The sequence below is a fragment of the Ptychodera flava genome, chromosome 17 (assembly GCF_041260155.1).
Source record: "Ptychodera flava strain L36383 chromosome 17, AS_Pfla_20210202, whole genome shotgun sequence".
Taxonomy (NCBI): Eukaryota; Metazoa; Hemichordata; class Enteropneusta; family Ptychoderidae; genus Ptychodera; species Ptychodera flava.
In genome coordinates, this window is record NC_091944.1 from 5,786,457 (window position 1) to 5,811,323 (window position 24,867).

General features: G+C 38.6%; 1 protein-coding gene across 1 annotated transcript; it reads right to left on the bottom strand.

Moving 5' to 3' along the window:
• Positions 1-228: 228 nt before the first annotated feature.
• On the bottom strand, positions 229-23,256 carry LOC139115239 (atrial natriuretic peptide-converting enzyme-like). Its single transcript, XM_070677214.1, has 18 exons — positions 23,065-23,256; positions 16,976-17,342; positions 16,020-16,300; positions 15,430-15,509; positions 14,397-14,551; positions 13,407-13,478; positions 12,129-12,245; positions 11,453-11,791; positions 11,062-11,166; positions 10,635-10,778; positions 9,945-10,187; positions 8,895-9,015; positions 8,188-8,301; positions 7,145-7,206; positions 6,245-6,437; positions 3,947-4,233; positions 3,614-3,768; positions 229-2,835 (listed from the first exon to the last, which is right to left on the bottom strand). The coding sequence occupies exons 1-18, from the start codon at positions 23,158-23,160 to the stop codon at positions 2,665-2,667; spliced, it is 3,102 nt and encodes a 1,033-aa protein (XP_070533315.1). The 5' UTR covers positions 23,161-23,256; the 3' UTR covers positions 229-2,664.
• Positions 23,257-24,867: the final 1,611 nt, after the last annotated feature.

Here is a 24,867-nt window from a genome sequence, read left to right on the forward strand (position 1 = left end):
TTTCACAATTATATCGACCAGAATGTCACGCATTGATCTAAATTTCTTATCGGAGCATGTTTCAGTTTGTCGATCAACAATGGACATCAAATGAATGAAAGTGTAATGAAACGAACACACAAAACTTTATGAGATACGGTAAAGTAAGGTGATTAGACGTTTTATGTTACTATTTATGGTGATTAATTCTTACAATTAATATCAAACAATAGTATAGCAGTCGGAGAATGTCAGCAATATGTTAATTTTATTTCAGGGATTTTCATTTGCAGTTTCCTTGCAGTACATTTTCTGGAATAAAACTTGAAGAGCGTTAGTTGGAATGACGGTGCAATCAGCGAGCTGCCAAAAATGCAAACATGTGACTCAGTTCGATCTGTCTGTACAAAATTCATCTCTACGTACAAGTTGTAGAAGCATTGCCACGTTTTAATATCATCCTCTTTTAACTGCAAAGCTTTCTCCATGGAATGTTTTACAGAGACGACACACTTATCGTTATGTGTATTGTCGTTTGTTTGCACGTGTAAATATGTATGTATCCATGTGCACGTGTGACACGGAATTATTACGTAAGATCTAAACATCAAAGCTAAAAACTTAAAAATGTTTTCTACAACACATATGAGTCTATACAGGCTTCATTCAATTTAGGCTGCCCATAGACACCGGCGCCCCAGGGTCTAGGGTCTGCCAGAGCTCGATGTCGACAACTTCCAAAGACCCAACAGTTCATTATCAGGTAGAATTACTTTGACGTACAAATTTGTAGATTCTTATTCATGAATTGCGTTTTCTGAAATCAAACTGACAGAAGGTTCAGCAATTAGCGCAATGTTGGACACATGCCGAACCTTTTTTGTTACACTAATTCCATCAGTATGTTCTCCAAAATTCTCGTTGAATGGCACAGCATATTTATGTTTTGCTTGATCGTTATTGCACGGCGACGTAAGATGACAACACTGGCACGATTTTGTAAATATTTCCTGGTGTCTTTTAAAAATCGATATCTTAGTTGCTAACCTAGGTTACTTATACGTTCACACTATCACTTTGTTTGTACCCGAATATAGTCGTGTGGATTTCTCAAGGGGAAAAACTACATATTGTATTTTACATTTAAGTAGTATGCGCCCTGACATTGAAAGCCTTTAACTTTTGCTCACACTTTCGGTAAGAAAACTTTAAACAATTCCCTTTCGGGGTCAACAATACAAAATCAGTGGTCTATCTGCAAAATTTGCTACTAGTGACACACAAACCACCCAATCTTTACCGACACTTGAAAGTCAAAATGGCTGTCATCCTCTTGGTAACTCTATGAGGGAAAATATCATTTTCGGTCTTCACAAAAGTAAGCTGATGAAAACCATAGACTCTCGAGGGTCTATGTGAAAACATATCATTTCATAAGCTTTAAAATCAACCCCTAAAAGTGGTAGACCCAAAATATTGCATAACTTCGACAGTCCAAATATCTGTCCCGGCGGCGCATTCTACCTTAAAATTCCCGCCATTTTCACAGTACCGAGGTGTCGTTCGCATACTCTGACCTACTATTATTAGAATAATAATATTCGATAAGCGTCTGGACGCTCACGTCTAACTTCCAATGTCCATACGTTGCGACTTAGTGTATTGCTAATATTTAGTGTTTAGGGTTTAGGAATATAAAACTATTTAATTTCTGTTTACCAGGACGCAAATTTAGGCATGCTTAAAAGAAAACCATAAGCTTATCACATGTTTGTTTTGAAAATTTACGGTCGATTATATGCCCAGGTGTAAAATTTCCCACGCTTCTTTTCCGTAGATATCTGCTACAAGTGATGTTGCACCCAAGTACATTATAAAAGATACAGTGGTTGCACAGGCGACAGAATTTCGTAAGTGGAGCCACTGACATCGATGTACATGGTGATGTTATGGGATACCTGAAAAGTGTTACGTGACTAGGATAAGCTTAAATTTAGCCAAAAGACAAGATACTGGGCCTTTAATCAGAATTTTGACAACTACCAAAGCCATCTTTACAGTTTTACGATTTTGGCATAACATAAATTTTGCTGATTGACTGATTTTCAGATCAACTTCAAACGGCGAAATTCTGAAAACTTTTTCAAATAGCTGTAGTTGCAATGAGTACAGTTAATAGGTTTCATAGGTTTTAGCAAATACCTAAATAGCTGCCTAACTACGTGGCCGATTGAAACGGTTTGATAACCATTCTTTTAGTAATAAAACAAATGAGTTTGCGTAGAGAGCCTTGTTGGGCAAGTTGATCCCCTAAGATTATGCTGATTTGTAAAAGTATTCGATGTTCACCCAGAATTCCTAGGTCTTGTCACAACGGTTCATGTTGTCGGGGACAGCATACTGATCCTGGCAATGTGCAGCGGTTCGGAAGGTTATATCATGTCGGAAGATTGTTATTATTTACATCAACTTAAACTAAGGCTGTCTGATTGGCTATTTGGAAATAATTCAATGAGCATATTAGTTTTCGACCAACAAATTGGCTTAGAGCTTCAGAGACACTTCAGATTAGCTCGGCAATGCGATTGTACATATCAACAGAAATGAATAATATTGTTTGCGCAGGAAAAGTGATTATTTATGTGGAACAAAATTGGTTTTATGTGTTACAGGATTAATTTCTCTTCACTCTGTTGCACCGATGACCGAGTCGATGAAATCGTTGTACATGTTGACTTTCGTGTAAATACCGGGGATGAATTGTCTGGCACAGCCGATGCCCCAACTTGTCACACCGTACAGGAACCACCGTCCATCCTCGGCATTACGGCAAACGAGCGGTCCTCCACTGTCACCCTGTGTCGTAGAAAGAAAAATTATTGGTTATAAATGGTAAATATAATTGCCAAAGCATTGCTTCTTGATTGTAGCTAAGTCTGTTAAAGCGTGACCTGTGCTGTTACAATAAAGCGTCGCTATTCCCCGCCTAAATGCAGATTCTCCGTTCAAGGATGTTAGATTGTCGAATTATCGAATTGTCGAATGCAACTGATAACAGACAAAGCTTGGTTATTATATCAATATTTCCATTTTCAGGCCACCCGTACAGGAAATCGGAACATGGGCTGGACACCTTACAAAAATATTATGGGTAATAACTGCTGTATCTCGGGAAAGTTTCGTTTTATTCCTATAATTCCTTATTCGAGCACCATGATCACTGGCTGTCTAGGCTGAGCGGAGTTTAATTTACCAAAGCGCTCCACAACAGTAGGCTGAGCGGAGTTTAATTTACCAAAGCGCTCCACAACACTGTGGCAACAATAGCTATTTTGGTCAGGCATAGCCGTCCACTGTGTCTAGCAAACCCTTGTGTGCAGATGTTTGCGGATAATCAAGTATTAAAACTGTGGAATACCGATATTGGTCGATTACGAGCAGATTGAGTAAACATCACCTCATGCAATATATCACGTGGTGACACTTGAAGTTCTTTGACGATTTGATACCAGGTGATCACAGAAAGTAGAATACGCTTAAAGACTGGCAAGAATAGACAGGACCGGCATGCAGATTAGCAAAGATTTACACTTTATACAGAGTGTATTGGACCGGGTTATTTGATTCACAATACCTGACATGTATCGGTGCCTCCTGTGCTGTATCCAGCGCACAGCATCCCGTCATGCATTTTGCTGGCGGATGGAACTGTGGACGTGAAGGTCTCACACTGGCTATGGGATATAATTGGTAACTGCGCTTCCTGCAAATCGGCAGGTGTTTCCGTTGCTATTAGGAAAAAAACATAAAAGTGAGGAAAGTTAAATGCACCAATTGAAAAGCGGAAAGTTTTGATAGGTGCGAACGGTGAATGTAAGATGTTAAAACAAACAACTTTCAGTTGTAATGACAATACATCTTTACAGCTAGGTCCCTTTCCCTGCTGGCAAAGCAATGCTTTACTAACCTCCTTGACGGGTGACTCCCCATCCTGCGATCTCACACATAGTTCCAGGCGAAAATGTCATATCCGGCGGCGTGATGCATGCTGGTCTCACGTAATCGCTGTACGTGATTGGCTCCGCTAACTCCAGTATGGCGATGTCATGTTCAGTGGTGTACGGGTCATACTGGGGATGGATGTAGAACGTTTTGATATTCTTGCGTTGTCTGTACGGCTCATCGGCATCTTTTGTCTTGTCTCTTATTCCAAGTACTGCGACAATTTGGGACAGATCATCATTGTCGATAATCCTAGTAAGAAATTATTGGTAACGTCAATGATTGTATTACTCTCAGGATGCCCCAAGCAATGACTGTTTATCGTCCATTAGGGACTGGTCAGTTTCTTCAGCCTGGGGGGGGGCGGTGGATTCATGGGGGGGGGGTCACCCTGTTTTTGACTTTGGTGATAGGGGGTCACCATGTTTTGAAATACCCAATGGGGGGGGGGTCAGTGTGTTTTTGAATTTTGACACAGGCTCATCATTGCCTAAAATGCTAGTGTCAGCCACAAATTTCATCATTCAGTTGTATTTTTCGGCGCGCCCTTCGGGCGCGTAACTTTAATAATCAGTCATATTTTTCAGCACGCCCAACTTTAACATATCAAGCATACATACATCAGAGATATCTGTATGTTCAATATTTTTCAGCGTGCTCTTCAAGCCCATTACTTTAATATATCAGACATTTTTCAGCATGCCCTTCAGGTGCATGACTTTAATATACAAGGCATATATATCAGAGATATCAGGATGTTTCATATTTTTCGGCGCGCCCTTCGGGCGCCATACTTTAATAAATCAGAGATATCTTGATGTTTGCAAAGTGAAAGTGTACACTATGAAATCTGCATTTCATATGAAAAGGATGACAAATTCATGATACTTTTCTGTTCTCTCTATGAGAATTCAGTATGAGAAAGCAACATGCACAAATATTTCACAATATATATTTGATACACTGACTTATTTTAGAGATAGAAAAATGACAAGATATCTTTCCTTCTCATTGATGCAATTATTTTCCTTTGTGTCACAGGTTTTCTGTAGAAAGATGCTTTTTTTATGAACAAAACAGTTAAAAAAGGCAGTTTTTGTCATTATTAGCTTTGTTTTTATGGTTTCAATGTTACAAGAAAAGGTCCTCTCAGACACTGTACACATCAGATTTGGCTAAAAAAAGCTCTCTATGGCTCCTCAGGAGATTTAATTGGATGGTTGGCAAGTCTTAACACCCATCAAAGTTTTTGATTCACTGCTTTTTCCTCTTTGATATTAATGATTGACATCCATCTTTGTACAACAGTTCAGGACATCTGGTTTAAGCATAGAAAGTGTGAAATACATTCACAGCTCATTCAAAATACAGCTCATTCAAAATGTACTGTATTCAAACTTTAAGATTGACACTTTGAAATTCCTATCTTACAACTGACATGTTAACAATTTCATTAAAACATAGAATGACTATTTAAAATATAAATATATATGTAACAAAATGTAATATATATATATATATATATATATATATATATATATATATATATATATATATATATATATATATATATATATATATATATGATTTATGTCCACCTTTTGTTTTACCTATCTCGCGCGCCGGGGGGGGGGGTCACCCTGTTTTCGAAATTTGGAATAGGGGGGTCACCCTGTTTTCAAAATTTGGAATAGGGGGGGGTCAGCCACTTTTTGACGTCGGCAAAAAATAATCCACCGCCCCCCCCCAGGCCGAAGGAACTGACCAGTCCCTTACTCTTACTTTTGTTGTGAAGTTGCACTTGCAACGAAAATTGACCACAAAGGAAAACAAGAGGGTATCTTTCACGGTTTTAGCATTAAGCCTTTGGTCGATAACACATCATTTTTTCCAATATCAATGGAAGTGGTACATCACACAACTTTGGATAATATCGACACATTGAAGTTTTCCTAAGAATGTGGTTTCTGCTTTTATAAAACTACGCGAAATACAACAAGCTCTTAAGAGCGGTGATTTTCTTCGCCACGAGCAAGAAAATGTGTGCAGCATCAATACGCTGATTAACATATCGGCATATTAGGCGATGTATCACCATCTGAAAAAGAACCTTTCTCTGATTAAAAACTACATATGCTACATAAGTTCCATTCACCCTGGAAGAAAGTGTTAATCTTCGGCTATATTAGCGACTGTGACGTATTGGTATCGATAATCGATCGTTTTGAAACAACGTATTTTGATGCAAAGACGTGTACATTACATTGATTCGTAGAAGCAGTGAGCGGCTGTAATGACCCATCGGCTTGCAACCAAAGTGGCACCGCAGAAATGAAAGTAGTCGCTACTCCTGTTCTGTAGTGAAACAATCCACGGCCACGATCCATGTGCAGCCGGTTCTCCACCAACTATCTTAGCACTAGGTCTAGGTGGCAAAGCTGGCCGCACACCACAAACTGAAATGTGTTTGCGAGAGAGAGAGAGAGAGAGAGAGAGAGAGAGAGAGAGAGAGAGAGAGAGAGAGAGAGAGAGAGAGCTTTAGTTCAATTTTTCGGTAACTTTAGTAGAAGTTTTACAATACTAGTTTTAAAATTCTTGTACTCAACAAAGCACCATCTCAGTAATTTAATTTTTGTCATATTTTTGTAAGTTCCAAGTTTATTGCAATTCCAATGCAAGGTTTCAGCGTATCACACAGAAGATTACACAAGTCGGACAAACTGGAAGACTGGTAGATCCGTAATCTCTCAGTATAAAAATATCTTAATTTTAAAGAATACAAAAAACACATCAATTTAACAATACCAAGGCAGTGCTTCCATTCGTGTAAAATAAAGTCTAGTCAACGTCAAACAAGACACGGACCATATTGAATGTTTCTTCAATTCTTTAAAAATCATGTGGGGACAGCTGAGATACAAGCTGTTTGCTTTGTGTTGCATTGGCTTGTCTATGTAAGGTTACTTTCATGTACAGAAAAAAAGGGTTTTAAATTCACTGTAGAAACATTGTCTTCATTTGTAACATTGGTTTCTGAAATGCGTGCGCACGACTACCCATTGAGTCTGACCGCCAGTCTGTCTTGCCATTCGTGTCCGTGTGTGATTGAGTTTGTAGTAAAATGTAGATATGTCTATTAGGGATGAGTTCACCATATACTTACGAATGTCGCCCTCACTGCATGTGACTGTGACAACTTGATTGTCGCGGCAGAGACCATTATCACTAGAAATAGACAATGTTAATGCCGTATAAGAATCATAAGGGTGACATTTTTTCTATGTTCTTTGAAATGGTCTCAGTTAATCTCATAGTCTTTCTTCAGAATCGCTTTTCCCTTGCGACTCAACGACTTTCACAATGGCCATTATTGTTATACGCACGACGAGGCATTATTCATTCAACCGTACCACCATAATCTATGCACCGTATGTAATCACGACTCCGTTTTTTCCAAATTCGTAAAATTATTAAATGCGAATAAAGTGATTACGTTATGAAATGCTTTGTATAGATAAATAAATAAAACAATGTTCCCCACTAAATTGTATTCGGAATCTGTAAAATGTAAGGTCACAGGATTGCTCATAATATAAAACACGTATATTAAACAAAAATTGCCAATAAAAACAACAAAACAACTTGCAACAGCATGCATTCAAATGACTTTGATTTTCTTCACTAGTGAATCTTTGTCTGCTAGATTTTTATCCAATTCGGGCCAGCTGATACACCATACATCAAATCTATCAGGTCGGCACTACTTATCGAGGTTGAGTTTGAAGTCAGAGCAGTCAAGAAAATCGGATCAAAATGAAACAGATTAAGATGCACTCCAAGAAGAAAATCGAGGTTATTTGAAGATGTGATGTTGCGGCTAGTTGGCCACCTTTGGTTTTGTACCTGTTTACTGTGTAGTTAGCGGTCATGTGACTCTGTGATTTTGCATATGATACTCCGAACACCACTGCAGTCGATCGTTGAAACAGACATTAAAATAATATTCAGTTTTCGATAATACACACATTTATGGATTTATTGACGATATTTAGAGATATTTAGAGATGTGGTGTTCACTTAGACCTTAGCCAATAGACCTTGTAAATGATATAATAAAGAGCTTTAAAATCTTTCATCTAAGCACATACAAATACAGGACAGACTCTCTATTTTCCAGTGATCTAAGGTATTAAATTGAGGGCGCACCTTATTGTCAACAGGTCCCGGATGGCGTGAACTCTCTCTGGTAGTGTGTCGTTGTTTACCATCGCCACTTCGTTGTAATATCCAATATCCGCCACTCCAGTTTTAACGACATAACTGTCCGTGAAAACCAGATATTTGCACTGAGTAAATTGGCTGGATATCAAATTATTATTATAAACAGGGATGGGATTTCAGACTAAGGTAGTTTGACATTCTGTAACTTTTATGGGGTTTGACAGCTCGTCAAGAAAACATTGCTATTTCTTTATAGGGCAGTCAAAATCTTTATATTCAACACTAGAAATAGACAGACATGGATTAGACAGAAAAAAACAGAGGGTCTGGCAGGGGAACCAGTCTACAGCTTAGTAAACAGACTATAGGTTGACAGATAGACAGGCTTGTAGTCGGTAGGCAAGCAAGTATGTCGTTCGTCGATAGGCAGGTATGTGGTAGATTAACAAACAGAATGCTACTGGGTGCGTACAGAGCACAATGAATAGAAAGAAAAATCGACAATATGCATAAAAGGGTACTAGGTTTGTGGTCAGCTATGGCGATAGGCTAAATACAAACCAATAGATAACAGAAATTTATGTGATGACTGGCACTCTGCGTGAAAGTAAGTGATTAATTTATATAGTGACCACCTGCTGAAAATGGTCATCTCTGACAAAAATCTGAAATATTATTCGATTGAACCGCACCTATAACCAAGTTCTTCGCAAACTACTCGGCTGTGAGCGTCAGTCCATCCCTGGATACATACAGTATACCACGAACCATCGTACTTCACCTCCAACCATGCTTCGTCGCTCTTCAGTCTGGCTGCATTAACAGAGACGCATATGCAAATCTTGTCAGAGAATATCTCATAAGTCGTGCCATCGTAAAATTTCAAACAAACAGACAAACAAACAATAATCAATTTGAAAACGGAATACTTATACATGAAACCTAATCTTTGGAATAGGAAAGTGTAGGACTATGCATAATGTTTAAGGCGTTTCAAAGCTCAAATCACTCCATTCATGTTTGAAGCTTCATTTACTTTCAAATTTCCAGTGTTGGAATGAACACAACCACTGTTAGATGATGATACTTTTCACCGAAAAGCTGTGTATTCAATCATTCTTGTGACAAACAGTAAACTCGGGAAGTTAGCTTTAAGCCTGATTGTATACCGACACCAGTAACACCATCACTGTGACAACATCAGCTTTTAATGCAAACTTGTGGCGGCAGCGTTGATTTGTGACAGCTAAAAGCTCAAATGACGCCTTTCATGTTTGAAGTTTGATTTAATTTCAAAGTTCCAGTGTTGGAACGAGCACAAGTCAGCGTAGTTTGCAATATGCACCGTGCATGGTGAACATTCCTGAAATGCGCTTACCGACATAGCGATTATTTCTGTATATAATTATAAAATCTCAAGAAAAATACATTCTTGCCAAGGGTCTATGAGATACTCAAAAATCCGCTACGTGATGAATTCAAAGTATTGTCGATATCCAGCTGAACAAACAAAGTCGAAGCTGGAATATACGTGAACTTTTTTGTGTATGACTTACAACGAGAAAAGTACATTTAGATTCAGGTCCGCATTCTATCTAGAATAATATACATGTATCTTCCATTTCTAATTTAATTACTTCGATCCCTATCAACCGGTAATATGGCGGGACACTGTCACCAAGTTCCCAAGGTTCAAACTTACAGATCGATCGTTTGCTATTGATACGGCAAATATCACTTACTGCAGTACATTTCGTCAGAGGAGTCGGGACAGTCGTCGGTACCGTCGCAGAGTTTGGAAAACGGGACGCACGTTGTAGTCGACGAACATGTCCAACTCTCCTGGTCTGAACAATGGTCGTGTCCGCACAGAGAGATTGTCTCGTCAGAGTAATCGCCGCAGTCGTTTTTGAGGTCACACTTGGCCCACGAGCTCACGCATTTACCGTTGTTACATTGAAATTGATATTGAGCGCATTTTCTTTCTGAGAAAGACAGAGATATATACAGATATAACGATGTTTTTTGTACTGCCCTACAATATCAATTCATAAGCCGCTAAAACGTCACCTTCACAGCCACATTTGTTACGTACCGCACTAGAGAACTAACACACAAGTCAATAAAAATCATATGGTCTTTGCGTCCAAATTATATCCCCTTGATGGGTTCATGTAGAAATGAATAGTCTGTATTTTTGTAGAAAACTAATGACAGATTTTGTTTCGTCTGACGCTAACAAACAGCGCCACCATAGCGCTACGAAATTTGTACTTAATTCACGTATTTATACCGAAGTGTAAACTGCAGCCTATTCAGTCATGCATCATAGATGATAGAAGGAGGATATTAAATTCTTGTAGTTTGAGGCAAAATAACTCTTGTAAAAATGATTATCTTCTCTCTGTTCAACGTTTCTAATGGCAACTTACCTCTGTCTAAACACTCCGGCTGGAGCTCGTCGGATTTATCTCGACAATCTGAATGTCCGTCACATTTCCATCCGTCTGGAATGCATTTACCGTCTATCTGGCAGAGAAACTGATGTTCTTGGCATACGTATTCCCCAAATGTACCTGTTCAGTTCACAAAAACACAAAAATGCCGATTCAAGTTTATAAATTGACCATCGAGCTGTTATATAGTTTCAATCGCCTTGATCACGAAACTGGCGTTTTCCTGCCTAAACTAAACAATATCAAAAGTGGTGAAATGTTAAATATATCCCTGAAGCAGGAAGACAACACTGCTACTAAATCCAGGCGATTATTACGACGTGACTGGTTCATTTTGATGTATTGAAGCTGCATTGTGTTTGAAAAAATTGTTTTATAAGTGGTTAATATTTCGATTACTTACAGTGATATTCGTCGGAACCATCGCTGCAGTCATGTTTAGAATTACATCTCTTGGAAATGTGGATACATTCTCCATTGGTACATTGAAAGTCCATTTCATGGCAACCTGAGAGAGAGAGAGAGAGAGAGAGAGAGAGAGAGAGAGAGAGAGAGAGAGAGAGAGAGAGAGAGAGAGAGAGAGAGAGAGAGAGAGAGAGAGAGAGAGAGAGGAGAGAGAGAGAGAGAGACAGACAGACAGACAGACAGACAGACAGACAGACAGACAGACAGACAGACAGACAGACAGACAGACAGACAGATGTCAACTCTTCAGCTTGGTTTGAGTTATCAAAGCGTAAGATATTCCCTGGAAATACAACTTTAACTTAGCACAAAGTAGCACAAATTATTACCTGTGGATGGAGCCAGACAGCCAGGGCCGTTGTCCAAGGAAGTGCAGTCAAACGTCACGCCGAACGTTCCCAGTTCTCGGATCACACCGAGACAGGCTAGCATAACGGAATAACACAACTGCCGACAGGACTTAGGTGTGTACCCGTCGGCGCCCGGGCAGTGCGGGGCAAGCAGCGTACCGGCGTAGAATCGTGCGTGTGGATGGCAAGTCAAGTAGAGATCCAAAGATTCAAACCATTCCTCGGCCGATTGTCTACTAGAGACGAGACTATTGGGAAAGTAAGCAGATTTGTATGGCAGAGATCTTGCTAATTTGCCGTCCAGTAATGCTTGGCATGCTAAGAGACAAAAGTAAACAAACAGACACACACAGTTATATTCACGCGAATGAGTGTTGAAAATAAATGAATGAAACCCAAAGTAAAATTAATTAATTAATGATAACTTAAATAAAACACCAAAATACACGAACAGAAGTAAAGGTACTTTTAGGTGAGACCATTGCCATGCGACATTCTAACTTTTCTCCTATCGTGAAAATCAACAGGATTCTAGTGGTAAGTTTCACTTCATGTCACAGTCATCTAATCTGCTTTCAGTTGTCAAACGATCTGACAAAATGTCAGTGAGCGTTCTCGAATCATTACAAAGGATAACGTGGAAACTGTTGGTTACCGTAGCAACGCCTCCAATCCTCGTCTGATTTGTCTCTACATTGACTGAATCCATCACACAGCGAGGAGTCGTTGATGCAACGCTGCGATTTACAGACGAATTCTCCAGGGATACACTCTGTGTAATGTAATACGCACTACAGCGTTATTAATACTTCTCACATACATATTTCTTACAGCACCCCCGCTAGATTTTAAACCGCTCTTGGTTTTATTAAGCGTCTCTGCCAGCCATTTAATGACATTTCAGCAATTATTTCTCTGTATTTTGTTTATGTAAGATCTATTCTAGAGTATGGCTCTGTTGTGTGGTCACCCCACCAGAAGGGCCGGTCAGAAAAAATCGAGAGAGTACAAATTAAATTTGTGAAATACATTTGTCGCAAACTCAATGTTCACTGCAGTAAATCCAGCTACCCATTTTATTGCAGAATTCTGAACATTCCTAAGTTACACAATAGAAGACTAACCCTTGACATGTGCTTTTTGTACAAAATAATTCATTCACATTATGATGCTCCAGATATTCTAAATCAAATCTGCTTTTATGCCCCAGTAGAAATTTACGCAAGAAACCCCCTTTTAAACCAGACTTGTGTTCTGTTAATTGCAGAAAATTCTCGACAGTGCCCAGATGCATGTCTGTTTTTAATGATATCTCTTTTAAATGTAATATAGATATTTTTTCTACGCTGTGTAGTTTTAAAACTATTTTATCCAGTCATTTTAACAGTTCTCTTTTTTGATTTGTGTATGTTTTTTTTCAATTTAATGTAACGTGTTACTTTTATGGTTGTCTTGTACATTTGTCTTGTGATGGTGTGACTTTTTTGTTTTGCAGATCTGTTATTGGGTTTGCCCGTTGATCTGTGTATCAAATAAAATGAAAAATAAAATAGAGGACAAATGTTTTAACTTTTTGCTCAGAAAACAAGACTAAACACAGTCAACAAGTTTTAAACTGAGTCTAATCAAATTGACGATGTGTTGATTGATCCTAACTTTTGTCTTTAAGGTCATTCTACAGGGAACTTTCTCATAGAAGGCTGAGCGTGATTTAAACATAAAACCATCGAAAAAAGTTGTCTTTCCATCTATTGATCATTCTATAATGTGTAATGTCTCTGATCCCACAGTGAACTTTGTATTCTTAAACGTTTCGACGACTGCGATGACGAGGAAGAGAAGTATCAAGGCGATGATGCCTTTGTGTTGCTGTGTAGATGACGATAATGATCGACGTGAGTCATTTAGCAATGATTGCAGATACATCACATACCTTCACTGTCATAGGCAGGTGGCTTTGGTATCACGTGACCAGCACGATTGTCAGGGAATGGTGCATTGGTATCTACATTGAAGAAATAGAGAACCTAATTATTACCTGGGATGTGTGAGTCAGTTATATGTTAGAAAATCGCTCTGTTACCTTCAGACTCGACGTAAATTTGTGTGTTTGACTTCACTAAACTGCATAACGTAGACTGCCAAAGTCCCATTTTGGTATTTTGTATATTAAAGTCATACGTAATAGGCCTAAGTTTTGCTGAAAACGGAATGCTTATAATATATCGGAATTTGAAAGACGATGGCAATGAGTTAATACCAATAAAGCAGTTGTTTGGTATATACATTTGTTTCGTATTCTTAGAGTGTTAGTGTGTTTACGAGATTTGGTTTGAGCGTATAATGCATACCGCCTCTGTAGACCGCCAGCTGACGAATCCGTGTAGAAAATTGAAGTCAATTTTCACAGAACTCTGATGCTTCCTGTATTCTTAACGATCGTGCACAAAACACTGGACTTGGTTTAAGTCGACAAGGTTTTTGAAATGAATGAGTGATATCGTAAGTTTTGACATATTAGTTTACTTTTCACGTGAAAATATGTGACCGGGTTAACTGCTATATATAATCGTACCCCATATGCACAGAGTTGTGTGAATGTGTGGCATCTGTGCGCATGTGTGAGGTAGAGGCGATTGGTGTGAGTTTTAGCTGAAGTCAGGTATGAGTCCTGCGATACCTCCAGCTCATCTCGATAATCTACTACATCGGATTCAGAGAAACAGGCAAGCACTCTTACAAAATTAATTTAAATCAAAGGCTTGGACTAAGTCTAATAAAACACCAACCAAGGCGAGGAATGTCTGCCTTGTCACCAGCAAGTTGGGGTAAAATGGCGACTCGATTTGAACCACAAAAATATAACAATGGTCAAAAGTTAATACTGTTCAGTTTAGCTACTGTGGGAACACGATCAGCTTACCCTCAGACACCGATAACGTCCAGCTTTCAGCTGCTTGGAATGTAAATCCGTAGTCCGCTGCCTCATCGATAAAGCTCGTGAGGGCGCTTTCGACAATGTAGTAAGATGTTGCCGAACTCGTGAAGATCCTAAATGTCAACCTCTCGGTAGACTTTCTAAAATCGTGAAAGTGAATGTTTCTTTCGGTAAGTAGCGGTATTTCATTGGCCCTCATCAAAGTAAAAATCCTGAACGTTGTTTAAGCGATTAGGTGAAGCAACAATTGAGGATAACTAGCATCATCGATATCAGAGTTAATGATTTTTATTGTAAAAGAAATGTAAAGTAAAGATTTGGTGTCAGTAATACATATTCACAACGTGACTAAAATATTGAGCCATTTCATGGATCAATCGAAAATAATAATTGCAAAAGGAAGTGTCATCTTTAAAACTTTGGTCTGTTAAGAGTCCCACTGGGGAGTTCATAGATATTTTAGAGACGGATTTTCAGCCTAGATTTTTGTTTTTGAAAGGTCAGTAGCTATAACGTTTGATGGCATGTATTACTATTTTTGTTTTATGTGAATCACATTTCCCCAAAGCATGTCATGATATACAGTATTCGGCTTGTTTACTCGCCCTGCACCTGTGCAACCTGCCTCAACTTGTTGTTGTTGTTGACAAGTGAATTCTGGTCCGGACTAGAACAATAACAGATTTTACAATAGACGTTGTTTGAAAAGCTATTTGGCAGGTTCTTCAACATGCTTTGGGGAGTAAACAAGAAATTGTAGTTAATAAATAAAAACAAAATAGTAAAAAATTCATGAAAAATTACAGCGTATTTATCTTTTGAGTTGGATCATAATCCAGTATCAGTCGCACCCCTCCATATTTTTTGGGAGAATGGAAAAGTTCTTTCCTATTCGCAACGCTTTTCATCTTTTTACATTGACCGCACTGATATTTTTTGGCATACAGGTAATCGTCCTCTTTTAAACAGCAACACTTGCGGTTTTGAAAAATGTTGTATCAGTAATACATGTACTTACGAGAATTTCAGAACCTGACTAAAATTGTACATCTTGTACATGTAATAAACAGTGTCATCCATCAGCAATCCGATGTCTAGCTGTAGGTGGAAGGAGAAGTTACGGTTGAGTGAGCCTCGGGGACAGATATTCAGACTCTCAAACTTTTACAATATTCTTTTGGCCTACAACTTGTGAGAACTCATTTCGAAGTCCATGGCGTGAGCAATGATAACTGGCTTTCTTTTTCGAAAATCAAATATTTAGTTTTCTCCATGGAGCTAAAACTAGGATGTGCCCATTTTGAACTTAAAATATTGGTAAATGTAAGGTAATTTGTTTCTCTAGCACTAAACTTTGCACCATGACCCGTGAACTTTTATTCTTGATTTTGTACGAATATGGTTGAAAGTTTCATTGAGGAAATTTTGAGCGAAAGTTTGTCTTTCGATTTCGAGGAGGAAACTACCATAAATGTAGAGTACATTAAGACAGTAATGACGACAATAGATAACAATTATGTGACCTTAGTTGATGAATATTGCGAAGTAATTGAAACATATTTTGTACAAAGTAGTATAGGGGATATAAGTGGTCGGGGAGGGGCTCACCTCTCTCTCGAGGGTCGAAGCAAGATACTGGAATTCCGGAGAGTTTGGATCCTCAAACTTGTCTTCATACTCTGGATTCAGTCTCATTTTCACGGTAGCTTCGAACGCTCCCTTGTTTACGATGATGCCATCTGTCCGACCAGACCAACCATCATCAGGAGTGACAGCCCGCCATTTGGTTGTTGTCTCAGGATCAATCCACGGATAGTAGTCCTCTTCAGAACTCTTGTCACCAGGTTCATCATAGTAGTTATAATCGCCGTTATTGTCAGATCCATCGCCTTCACACAAACAATAAAGACGTATCAATTGACGATTGGGAACATTTCACAGTTTCTCTCTACATATCCGTCTACGTGTGTGTAGATAGATAGATAGAAGGATAGATAGATAGATAGATAGATAGATAGATAGATAGATAGATAGATAGATAGATAGATAGATAGATAGATAGATAGACAGACAGACAGACAGACAGACAATAGATATAGATAGTAGACAGACAGACAGACAGACAAACAGGCAGACAGACTATAGGCAGACAGACAATAGAGACAGACAGACAGACAGACAGACAGACAGACAGAACAAATCACATGTTTCTTTTCCGTCACTTTATTTTCGAGCGTGGAGAATGCAACCTCAAGATTGACAAAAATACATCTTCGACGATATACTTTGTCAGGACTACGATTCAGATGTTCACAGTCACCTTACAGTGCACACATACAGGCTGTATTGACTGAGGAGACGAACACCAGGAATTTTTAAATCATTTTGGAGTGGAATGAGAAACAGTATTTTACAAATAGAAAAAAAATGGTGGCACCTTGAACGGTCCCAGCTTATGAAGCAAGAGAAGTGATATATAATTTATCTGGTTATAAGAGGATAAAGAGATAAAATGACAAAAGGTGAGATGTGCATGATATCTTGAACAAGTCAAATGTACTCACTTAAAGTCGCAGCTAGAAATGCACCACCGAGTATCAGTGGGGCACAAATTAGTACAGAACAGATCAGTCGCGTTACGTATCTTCTTCTAACCGTCCCACACATAAGCTGTTTTAGACGATTCTTTTTGACCTGGTTTACCCGCACAGCCATGAGTACAGTGGGTCCCCGTGGCGCCGAGTTAACAATAACCAGTCGACCAGTCCCTTGTTGGTTCGGTCTGCCAAGTAGAATCATTTGCCTCTGACTTTGCACCGCGGAAAAGTCTGGCTGCGTTCGAATGGACGTTCGTCCTGTAAGAGGTGAAATGACTGGACGAACATCATCTGGCCGAGTTACATCAAGTCCATTGTCTTGCTCACACAGTTCCTACGTACACAACAGAAAATAATGCCTGGTAAATTTGCTACTAAAATATTCAAACCAAAACCAATCAACTATTCTTTTTCTTTTTCCAATGAGTTCCAGTGAAAATATTTCAAAAAAGTTCTCACAGTGATGTCAATCGAGCTTGTTTTATTATAGCTTACAAAAAGTAAAAAGAAATTATAAAGAAATGATACTAGATATATTTTATTGGTGTCACTCATTAACTATTATATCATAGTATATTGATGGCGCAAACACGTTCGACGACACGTAAAATAACCGTGTTAGGGACTGGACATAAATTACAGGGGGGTGGGTCGGTGTTTTTCGAAACACCGCTGCGTAAAAATAATGACCCTTCAAAAGTTCATGCACAAAAATTAGTGACCCTCCCCCTTATCCGTGCATGAAAATAAGTGACCCTCCCCTGTTACTCAATAACCCCCGCCCCCCAACAAACCCGCAATGCGTTCAAGACCTCCTTCTGACTTGCTATACTTTTGAAGTCCCCTCCCAAAAGGAAGGCAAAATGCAGCCGATATAACGCTTTGTCAAAAAAATATCAAATCATATGTGTGTGATAATTCATGTAAATGTACTTTGCTTGAAGTGGCAGATAAAAAGTGCATGCATGTACAAAAAATGTAATTTTTAGATTTCATCGATAATGTTGACTCACTATGCATGGCAGCCTATGATGAAACTATGAATATTTTTTTCCCAATGCAAAACTAGGTAAATCTGTGCATTTATGTACACCTAATTATTAGTATTAATGTTCATGACTAGACTACAGTGGTTTCAAGTCAATGGTTGTGCAAGAAATTTGTTTTTGGAATTTCACTAAAATGTCCATTCACTATGCATGGCAGCCTATGATGAAACTATGAATATTTTTTTTTAAATACAAAACTAAGTAAATCTGTGCATTTATGTACACCTAATTATAAATATTAATGTTCATGATTAGACTACAGTGGTTTCAAGTCAATGGTTGTGCAAGAAACTTGATTTTGGAATTTCACTGAATGTCCATTCACTATGCATGGCAGCCTATGATGAAACTATGAATATTTTTTTCCCAATACAAAACTAGGTAAATCTGTGCATTTATGTACACCTAATTATTAGTATTAATGTTCATGACTAGACTACAGTGGTTTCAAGTCAATGGTTGTGCAAGAAATTTGATTTTGGAATTTCATTGAAATGTCCATTCACTATGCATGGCAGCCTATGATGAAACTATGAATATTTTTTTTAATACAAAACTAAGTAAATCTGTGCATTTATGTACACCTAATTATAAGTATTAATGTTCATGATTAGACTACAGTGGTTTCAAGTCAATGGTTGTGCAAGAAATTTGATTTTGGAATTTCACTGAAATGTCCATTCACTATGCATGGCAGCCTATGATGAAACTATGAATATTTTTTTTCCAATACAAAACTAGTTAAATCTGTGCATTTACGTACACCTAATTATTAGTATTAATGTTCATGACTAGACTACAGTGGTTTCAAGTCAATGGTTGTGCAAGAAATTGTTTTTGGAATTTCACTGAAATGTCCATTCATTATGCATGGCAACCTATGATGAAACTATGAATTTTTTTTCCAATACAAAACTAGGTAAATCTGTGCATTTATGTACACCTAATTATAAATATTAATGTTCATGATTAGACTACAGTGGTTTCAAGTCCATGGTTGTGCAAGAAACTTGATTTTGGAATTTCACCGAAATGTTGATTCACTATACATTGTAGGCTTGGAGGAAACTACAAATAACTCATAGGTTATCTGATCCTAAATTGTTATTCAAAAGTTGTTCGACCTGAAGCTTCCAGTTGTTATTGATGACATTTTGCACTATTCTGAATAGTTTGTATTCTGTCAATGTCCTCAAAAAATGAAAAATGTACATACAGCTTCATGAACATTTGACACCGACCTATACCCAATGTATTGTCAATGGGAGAATGATATCAAATAAGTGATCTCCCAAATTGTTATTGAAAGCGTCATTATAGGGGACAGTTTATATGTACAATAGAGGAGTTGGATAAGTAGAAATCATGACAACTTAAATCAATGTGGCTGCTTGGATCATCAATACATTGCTTATTATACCCTTAAACTTGCGCCCGAAGGGCACGCTGAAAATGGAAATGACAGAAAATGAAAGTGCCAGGAGATATGTTTTCTTTTTTCAGTATTCCATATTCTTTAATACGTGCACATGCAATTTCAGCTTTGATGCATAAAAAAGGTGACCCTCCCCCATAGGCTTGCACAAAATTTTATGACCCTTCAAAAATGCTTGCGCGAAAAATGGCGACCCACCCCCAAAAAACACCGGCCCACCCCAAAACCCCCCCCCCCCCTGTAATTTGTGTCCAGTCCCTTATATTCGCGATATTGCATAGCTGGACAAGCGCGAGCTCTCAGCTAGAGAAAAAAAACAATTTTTGACATTTCGCGCCAGAATTTCAACTTACATTGTACGATATTATCGCTATAAACTACTTCAGTAACGGCTACGCCACTAGATTTTGCCCAGTTCGCTCCATCCATATATGCACACGCTCTCGTGCATACATGTAGTGAACTGATCGACTCATTGTATGCCCGTCGCTCAGGGGGGGGGGGGGAGTTATTGCTGAAATATTTACGTTGGTAAAGTGGGTAGGTTTTCGGCCATCTATACCTGCTGGTATTTATTAACACCCATTCTTATCCCTACCTCTCCTAGTTCAAATTGCACGATAGTTAATACCAAGGGGGCAACCGTTCTAATATCAGTGAGTAAGGTGTGCCTAATTAATTATAGCATTTCCTGTTTCTTTGTCTCACTTTCCTGACATTATGAATGTCGTGTAATGAAAACGTCTAGTGACTTTTGCCCTATTACAGCTGAATTTTGGATGTATTTGAACTTCTGAAACAATCTGAGACAGTCAATTACGTTGGTATTTTTTGTATCTTAGGGTTCTCGGTACACTCAACGTATGGGTCAACGCTCTGATCAATATGTGTGAGTCGTGCAGCGGTAGGGTTTAAAATTGCCGTTTATTGCTTGGCTTTTGTGACACCGATTGGCACGGATTTTGTCTTTATTACAGGTCGACTCGAAGGGGCACATGCTCTGACGTAGTTCACCTATTGCTCTTCATGTGTGTGTTCTTGTATATAATTTACATCAGTGCAAGTTACTGTACTCCGCTGAATTTATATCCGTTAAAGTGTGTCACGATCTCCTGTAAGAACCATGCAGACACGATTCTCAGTCTGTATTGACGGCCTGCGGTTGTTACTGAGTCAGCACACACCTCGGGAGTAACCAGCTAGAGGGAAAACTGTTAGAGTCCGTGGCAAATGGTGTTATAAACAGAATAAATGCCGATCAAAGATGGTATATGTAGGATGATCACCCACCCAGACATAGCTCTACTGGGGCTATTGACAAGGCTTAGGGTAAGTGTCCGGTGGGTTACATCCGGGCGTTGCTGTCTTAGAACCGGTCGGAGATGTCGCCATACAGCAACCAAACAACTCCAGACCGTGGTAGCTAAAGGGAAAATGATTTTCTCACACGGTTCACGTTACTTTGAATCGGATAGATTATTATCCATCGAATAGAAGTGATTATCTCAAACACAAGCTGAATTTGTCGAATATTTTTTGTTTCGCTGCCCGTCTCTACCGCAGTACGTAGTCTTTCTTTAGAATATTTAAAAAAAACTTCATTTAAGCTTTCTTCTATGTGCTTTACAACATGAAACATAATTGTCTTGCTAAAACATTACAAAACAGCAAAGCAAATAATACAATCTGGCGAATGATCGGCAATGATTGGGACATTTTGAACGTGTCATTTGAACATTCAGGATTTAGCGTTGCTCAGCTAAAGTGTAAGTTGATAACAGTGCTATTGGTTTACATGGTCGGTATAGCTCAGGACGGAGATATCTTATTATGATCAATGCCTACTCATCGGAGCAGAATCTCTGGTAAAAATTTATATAGTTACGGCAGTTTGAGGTCATCTGAGTGCAACTATCGGTTGACCGACATGGCATAATATAGCGTGACCAATGACTTCAGCGATCACAAATCGTAATTCACCCGGATGTATGAAGTGGATACGGTGGAATGTAATAAAACACTTCTACATACTGCCGACTCCATTGCAACCCTATGTCTGGATCAAATCTCCAGAATTTTAACGGTAATACCTCAAGCTTAGCCAGTTACCCGTTTCTACGGTAAACGTCAAATATTTGTAAGAAGTACTGTGAAGGACTTTCCATGCCTACCTCTCCTGATTCTTTTGTCTCGCACAGAAAAATACGCCAGAAAATGTGATATCGTGTCATTTTTGAAACGCCAAAGAAAACATCGTTAAGATTACCTGTATCAAAAACGCGACCAAAACGGGATTGATTTCAATACGCCGATTTTGTCTTTCTGCAGTGTACCGCGCTTCGTTCATCGATGGTATTGTTTAATCCATTCAAACTACAATCGACTCTAGTCTGTCATTTACACTTTGCTACCTCTTACAATTTTCCCACAATTGTTAATTTTAACCCAACCTAGTAATAACGGTCGCTTTACAGACGCGGCTGAGTGGTTTCTTTCTACTAATATCCAATGAATGTATTATTTTAACTCTTGATGAACTTTCAAATTGAGACTTTCAGCCATGAACTCTTACAGTCTATATGTTATTTTCTTCTTCAATCATCCTCCTTATAAAACCATTTTAGCGACATTCTTCTTTACATTTTCCAGGTTTTTTTTTACAATTTCTACAACTGCCACCATGAAGAAGGCGACGAAAGAGTTTCAAATGTCGATGTTTTTTTGACAAATTTTGAATTTTGACCGGTTGCAACCGCCTTTTTATTGAACCCATATATCTTTCCTGGCATCACACGACCAATACTATTTTATGTTTGGTTGATTTTGTCAACTCACTCTGCGGCATAGAAAAGCACAACGGATGGCTAAGTTCGTCTTATTGTGCGCCATTTTCATGTGACATCAGTATGTCATCATGTACGTACATTGGAGTGTATAGAAATGTCATTGAGTGTCGCATTACTGATCTTGAGCATTAGTTATCCGATTATTAAATTTTTGACAATTATAGGAACTAGCGGCTACAATGCAGGCATTCACATAAGATTTACAACCCGGATACATATATCCTATACGAAGTAACTCGGCGTTGCACTTTCAAGATTGTGCAATCGTAGGGAAATGGACATGCATGCGATTGTATTTTACAAGCTTTTCACTGTACCCGAACAGACAATATCCATGACTGAAACTAAACGTAGTCTGAAATTAATTACTATATACACACTCCAAATACCGCTTATAATTTGGGTAATACAGATTGCATACCCTGATATTCGCTAATCGTTGTCCGAACAAATCCAGATTTACCTTTCATATCTGAACATTGGGAACTGACGTGACTTATTTGTTCCTCGGTAACATTGCCATACCTAACAATTGCACACCATCTGTTTTGTCAGAAAGACCAAACGATTCTCCAAAAATCGCGTTCTTTCCTCTTCGCCTGAAAAACTCGAACCACTTCCTTGTCTATAGATTGCCAGAATCGTAGGAACTAGCGACATTGGGGTACATTCAAATTATAGAATTACTAAAAACTTGTCAAATTTAACATGTACACACACGCTCACCTGGTTGCGCTGCCCGGCTTGAACGGCAACTTCGTCCGCTTCCGTCAGTCGTATTTTGTCGCTTACCGCAATCCGAGAATTCTCGATACCAGCCATCCTTTGTTTCCGCTGTTGCCCGAGATGCGATATTGCAAGAAATGAACTTTGTCACAAACTCTTAGTCGAGGAGGGAAGTTAGCGAAAGCCCATAAAGAGACACCGTAGCTCCGTCGAAGTAAAAAAAAAGTTTACAGAACTTCACATTTTTAAGGCATCAACTGATTTTCAGCTATGTCGATTCATCTATTTTCTTAAGAGAGTAAACTTTACCAACAATCATCATCACTGACCATAGCTACTACCCATTGATCGTTAATTTTGCTTATTTTTTATAACTAAAGGTGACCATCTTGCAAATCTTTACTCACGTAGGTGGCAGTTAGTGGCTCTACCGAACGAGCGACATATTTATGACATTTTTTCACAACCCAAAATTGAATTTATGGCAGATCAATGTTTTATTTGCGCGTTCTTGTCCACTCTTTGCACAACATTATCGCACGTTCCATAGTGCAGATCGACACGACACTAAAATAAAAGACCAATAAATTTAAACTGAATGACTTTTGGTGACCTTTTCTGGTCTTCAAGATATGACCCACTCTATAACTGGATGTCAGTAGGATGTATTTAGCAGAGAATTCAAATTGGGGTGAACGAATAGTTATTACTATCCATTATTTATTAAGTAATTTTGTCAACTTTTTGAAAAGGCGTCGTTGAGAAATTTTTGTCGCCCTTGATGTGTCGAGTACACGTCAGAGGCAGAAAGGCGTATTTACAGTTAAAATTAGGTTCATTTCCAAGTCCTACTATTACGCAAATCACTGGTTTAATAAGAATGAATTCTGTTACTTGGGTACACAATTGCACTTTGTGAATTGATAGAGATGCGTTCTGTCACAGAGCATAATAGTGTATAAAGTAAATACATCATTTAAGGTGGAATGCGTTCCCGGAACAGGTATTTGGACTCATAGTTTTACAAAATCCTTTTGGTCTACCACTTGAGGAGGTTCACTTTAAATCTCATGGAGTAATGCGTGTTTTCACCAACTTACTTTGGTAAAACCCGAAGATTTAAATTTTCCTTATAGAGTTTATTACACAGGGATGTCACCTAATTTGAATTTCACGTGTTGAGAAATATTGGGTAATTTGTTTATGCAGTACCTTAACATTTTGCAAGGTGACTCCCAATTTTACAATTGATTTCGAGAGCAAATGTTTTAAAATTTCCTTACGGAAATCTTTGTGAAGTGTAATTTTTCAATTTTGAGGCGCGCTCACTATCTAAATACACCTTCTTCTTCCATTTTAATTACCACGTACTGCGTAAAAAAATGGTCTGAAGCGTACCATTCTTTCCTCAGTTCTGATACGATTTACAACTTCATCGGAAATCCCCACGACTACGATTTATCGGCATAGCAGAAATGTCCCAGTTCACAGTTCAATGGTTCTACTCCGGAATAAAAAGGACGCGATGCGTTCTACACACTCAGTACGCCCAAATAATCACGTGATGCCGGTGCAAACAAACCCACATGTGTACTAACGCGTATGGAAATACACGTACGTCTATGTGCGTTTGCGCACATGGCTTTGTTTGTACCGTGGTCGATTCGAAGTCCGGGTTTGGCCTATTACTCTGCACAGTTTACGGTGTAATATACTACTGTCCTTAAATTGTAAATGACGGAACGGTCTTTCTCTTCCTTATCGTCGCCATTGTTCGGATTTCGACCACCATGTTTCCACCAC

Excerpts from the sequence above, each read along its gene's own strand:
- LOC139115239 (XM_070677214.1), bottom strand. The coding sequence starts at position 23,160 with ATGGCTGGTATCGAGAATTCTCGGATTGCGGTAAGCGACAAAATACGA. Across the intron at positions 9,016-9,944 it reads CTCTGACGAAATGTACTGCA|CCAGACTGAAGAGCGACGAA; the intron begins GTAAGTGATATT and ends CTGTTAATGCAG. Across the intron at positions 2,836-3,613 it reads GAGGCACCGATACATGTCAG|GGTGACAGTGGAGGACCGCT; the intron begins GTATTGTGAATC and ends TCTACGACACAG.